The following is a 5074-nucleotide window of genomic DNA, read 5'->3' as shown; positions in this document are numbered from 1 at the left end:
TTACCTCACAGCAAGGCTCCTGAAGACCTATGACATTTAAAATTGAGGTGAAATGTTTCGTGATAGGGGAGAGCTGGTTGGGACACAGGAAACAAACAGCTCAATCACTTCATCTGGGTTTAGTATATATTTGGCCACACTTCCTCATGTCTCCCCAGGAGCAGAGTCAAAGGCACATCTCCATTCCACAGGGCAGAACACGGGATGACAATTCACAGTAGGTGGATGACGACCTACGACAACGCCAGGGTCACTTTACGGAGCCTCAGCCCAAGTAGGATGACTGATGCCACTGGATGTGGCAGCCTGGCACTCAAGTCAGTCTGGACCCCACAGTTTGTACTTGAAAGATTGTTGGCAAGTGTCCAAATGGAACTCAGGACATTAACCCTTTGCTGGAACATCACACTTTAGCCTCAGGATCTTTCCTCTGTTGATTCCAGATTTCCCCCAGTGAACCAATGTCTCTTACTCTGATTTTCCAAGTGTGAGCCCCACCTGGAGAATGTGTTCATTTTCTTAGGAGGGTTGATTGCAACATACCATCAGGAAGTCAGTTAGGAGCTAGGGCCCTGGGAGGCATGGCAGCTGCAGTAACAGCAGGGGGTGGGGGTCAGGAAGGAGGAGGAAGTCTCCCTGGTGTAGGGGTGGTCTTCCAAAGGAGAAAGAGTGGAAGGTGGAAGCAGTCAGGAGCTCAGAGTCCCTGCAAACAGTCTGAAGATCCAGAGACCACTGCTTTCCCCTTCCCCACCCCTACAAGACTAAGAAGAGTTCTCAGGGTATCCCAAATCCCCATGGGGCAGGAGAGAAGTGTGGCGCTCAATGAGGCATGCACAAGCTGAGGGCAGGAGCTCTACTTGGATTTCATTCCTCTAGAGGAGGAGCGAAGATAAACCAGGGGGTCCAAGGCTGCTGGGGCCTGCCAGCTTTTGCCATGTTCATAACGTCTCCTGGCCAGCTCAGAGGAGATTTTGCTTTCAGTATGGGGAGTCAATACAGAGCCCCACAACTAGACAATGTGCATCAAATAAAACACAGTGGAGGACTCAGGTCTGAATGGGACATTTCTCTCATACCCCTTGCTCACAAGGCACAGGGAAATTTGAGGAAGATTGGAGGAATATTGGTAGAACCGGGAGATGTGATTAACTGGACTAGACATGACAAGTGCGGTGACCTCAGGTTCAGGGACATGAACCTGCCTGTAGTGCAATTCTGATACATACTACAGTAGGAAGGACCCTCAAATCACTATGCTGGGAGATAACATATGGACACAAAAGCAAGACATCATGTGTCTGCAAGCTGATGAGTGTCTTAGAGCTCTCATATTCACAGGAGAGAAAGTACACTATGGTTTGCAAGGACTGGAGATGGGGATATTGGGACAAGATTGTGTCCTAAGTGTGGGGCTCTAAGAATAGGTCACGTCTCTTTCTCTCACTAAGATGAACTTTGTTTCTTGGGACCAGCATCTTCCCATATGGAAGGAAAGGGTGCTTTGAATTCTCTATGCACTGAGTATTCTGGAACACTGCTAAGCACCCATCCTTGCTTATACACTTTGAATAGAAGCAAAGGTCACCAAAAGTATTAAATCTTGAGGACTGGGGGTTCCACCAGGCAGGTGACAAAATACAGACAGGTCACACATCAGTCAAGTTGTCTGAACACGCGAGGGTGGGACCATGTGCTCCCTCAGCGGGAATGGAGGAAATGAGAGAGAATCCTCAGGCCTGGATGGATAGATACTCCTCTCCCTTTCCTGCCAATGTGGTTCCTCGTGCCCTGCAGGTCCACAGAGAGGAAGGGCAGCAAACATAACGTTCCCATTCCTCCAGCCCAACAAACCTGGCTTAGCCTCTGGGACCTACTGCAGTGTGGGTGGGACCAGACATGTCTAGAAACACGCTGTCCTCTCACTGGAAACTTTTCCAACCTATCTGTCCTAATAAGGAACTGGTTTTCACAGAGGCAGAGCATCTCATAGTGATTCCAGCTTCCCTGCATCACCTCAGGAAACAAGACCTCTTTGCCATTCTGCTTAAATGCCATTTCTGGGATTGACTACTCTACATCAAATACACATACCCACAGTTTAGCAACACCAAAAGGAATGAAACCAACATATTGAGAATCTACATCTTTATTGCTAAGATAATTGTAGAGAAGAAAAGGTTGTTGTGGCCAGCAAGGGGGCCCTGACATTGGTGGCACGAAAGGAAACCATCCTCATCTGGCTCCAGGACACGGATGGCACTCAAGTGCTGCTCCAAAACCTTTAGGAAGCATTGTTCCGGGGACCAGGTGGCACACTATAGAACGTCACCAATCTATTACTTTTTCTGGAAATGGTTCTCCTGGTCTTAAACCAATCCTACAAACAGGAGAAAGGGATGCTTTAGTACTAGGCATTGAAGAACACATCCTGTAACTCTGTATCCCGGGTTAATTCTATTGGCACTTTGGAATGTATTTGGAACCCACCCAAGGGACTGGTGTATGCTAGGCATGTGCTCTAGTACTGAGCTACTAAGAAGCACTTAAATCTTCTGATGGCCTGGAAACTAATTTTTTACTGGTGTAACCCCAAGAAGGGTTGAAAAGGTACCTCAGCATATACTGATTGCTCAGAATATGTTGCTGGAAGCAACAGGTTTCATTCTCACTGAAACAATGAAAACACCCCCCAAGACTCATGCCCCTTAGGACATGTAATGGCACTTGCAGTCCTTCAGCCACAGAACAGACCCAGAACATTGCCTCTTCTCTCCATCATTGATATGATTATTGCATTCCCTTAGGAAAGGATGCAGATCTAGATGGGGGTGTTCCTGGTCCTTGCTGTGGAAAAGTATCAAAGAGAGTTAGAACTATATGAAGGCCAAAGGCTGCCCCTCAGGATTCCATCCACGATGCTAGCTTTTTGTGAGCACCCAGAGAGCACATTTTATGACACAAAGGACACCTCTTCCTGCTTCAGGCTTCCTGCCTGGCTTCCCAGAATACTGTCCAAAGACCTTTTCCCTTGAGAGCATGCGATCCGGAAAAGGCAGGGGTAACTGTAATTGTGGTCAGAGTGCACCTTCACAGCCAGCAAAACACAGGTAATGGTGCCATAGGCTGCTTGAGGTCCCTGACCCCAGTACTGGTCTGAGAACTAAGCTAGGAATCTGCCTTTACAGACCAAAGCAAGGATAAGTCAGAGAAAAGATTCTCTGAGACATTCTCTGTGACAGCGATGAAGGTGGGTAAGAACAAGGTCACTTTACTTTTTGAGCCATGGCCTTCAGAATGTCCTCAAGACACACTATGTCTACCGAAGGAGAGGAAAAGGACTCCGCCATCTTAGGTTTTCAGTTGGGGCAGTCGGCATTTCCTGCCTGACAAGATGGAGGTCTTGCATCATCTTGAAGCTAGCCTGGCTGTGTACTGGTCTGGCAACTTAGGGAGGCCCTTCAAGGTTCAGCTGTGCTGCTGAGCTTCCCTGTCTAGACAATAACATCACCGGATGTCGGGCCCTTGCAAAATACTTTTTTTTTCATAATACTTACCTGCACATCAGCTTCGGACACACCCATCCATCTTGCAAGATCATTTCTGAAGGGAAAAATTTCCAACATTTAGGCTTTGTGGGGAAAATAAAGTGTGTTAGGACATGCTCGTTTTGCTTTCAAATGCTTAAGGGTCCATACTCCTTGCAAGCACATGTCTACATACACAGACACTATTCTCAACATTGACCTTAGGGCTCGCTTTAGCAACAGGCTTCTTTCAGGGACCAAATTTAACGGAACACCCCAAAACACAGATGTACTTAAAAGGTGAAAATCAGTTAAGAGAGTACCCGTGATGAAAACCATTAGCAAAGTTTTAATACAAGGTGGAATATCTCCTGCATTTCCCGGCCACAACTCGGGCTTCTCACCCATTCCTCCAGAAATGTATTTATAAGAACAAGCATTATCTAAATTTCCCAAACTTGTGTCACTAAAACAGGGCAACAAAAACATTATTTCCCAATGTTCATAGCCCTTATCTCCCTACCTCAGAACCTAATTGCAGGCAGTGGGTCCAAGCAGGGCGGCTTTGTTTCTGGAGGAAATCAGAGAGCCAGGAAGAGCCAAAGAACACCCCAGACCAGGGTGCACTGCCTGCGGAGCAGGCGCCAAGCAGGGCACCCTGCTTACCTTGCTTGCAAGCTTGGGTAGCGCGTCTCATGGAAAAGGCGCTCCAGATCTTGAAGTTGAGACAGTGTAAACCTGCGCCGGCGCCTGGGAGGCTGCTTGTCCTCATCCAGTAGATTCCAGTCGTCCTCAGACATAGCAGCCTCTTGCTGAGGCTGTGGCTGATCACTGCTGCTAGGGACTTCTTTCTGGTGGATCTTGTCATCCACGGAGCCAGAAGCACCAATGCCAGCATATTCTCCTTCCATTTCTTCTTTATTTTCAGCCTCCTGTACTACTCCCGTGTCTTCCAGAGTAGGACTTAACTGAGCGAGGTCTTCTTGAGCAACTTTGCCCTGAGCAAATTCCCCCTGAGAAAGCTTGACCTGTACAAGCCCTTGCTTGCCTCCTTCCTCTCCAGTCTCCGAGAAGACCACTGCATTCCCACCTGAAAGAGAGAAAAGCAGAAAGATAAAGATCTGAGAATCGTAGCCCAGGGATCTTTGGAAAGCCTGGAGAGTGGACACAGGTAGAGCTGGGTAACCGACACTCAAGTCCACTGGTCTTGCCACCACATTTGCTTCCCGGACAACTCCAAGGTCCGGAGAGAAGTTTACTGACCAATCTGTTGTTCCTGGTCTTCATTAGGTCCCTGACCAAGCAGCCTTCTGAAACTGAGGCAGCAGCCTTGACGAGCGTCCATCCCGGGAGTCTTTCCTTCAGACCTACTCCTTACTCTGCGAGCTTCAAACTCCGTGTGCTCGCAGCTCTGATTCCGGACCCGGAAGGGTTCCCTCCTGACACCTCATCCAAATTACAGTGTGTCCAATCCGCAGTGCCTGTGGGTTTGTTCTCTGAGGTGAACAAGCAATCACAGTTTAGGACTGCAAAGACCAGAGAGTGCTTTA

General features: G+C 48.1%; 1 protein-coding gene across 1 annotated transcript; it reads right to left on the bottom strand.

Annotated features, from left to right (window-relative positions):
* Nucleotides 1-2281: 2281 nt before the first annotated feature.
* Nucleotides 2282-4869, bottom strand: LOC132646030 (paired mesoderm homeobox protein 1-like). The gene is made up of 4 exons (XM_060374659.1): nucleotides 4788-4869; nucleotides 4191-4614; nucleotides 3555-3600; nucleotides 2282-2377 (listed from the first exon to the last, which is right to left on the bottom strand). The coding sequence occupies exons 1-4, from the start codon at nucleotides 4867-4869 to the stop codon at nucleotides 2282-2284; spliced, it is 648 nt and encodes a 215-aa protein (XP_060230642.1).
* Between the last annotated feature and the right edge of the window lie 205 nt (nucleotides 4870-5074).

The sequence above is a fragment of the Meriones unguiculatus genome, chromosome X, assembly GCF_030254825.1.
Source record: "Meriones unguiculatus strain TT.TT164.6M chromosome X, Bangor_MerUng_6.1, whole genome shotgun sequence".
Lineage (NCBI taxonomy): Eukaryota > Metazoa > Chordata > Mammalia > Rodentia > Muridae > Meriones > Meriones unguiculatus.
Note: the sequence above shows the minus strand (reverse complement) of the source record. Positions and strands in the feature narration are given on the sequence as shown.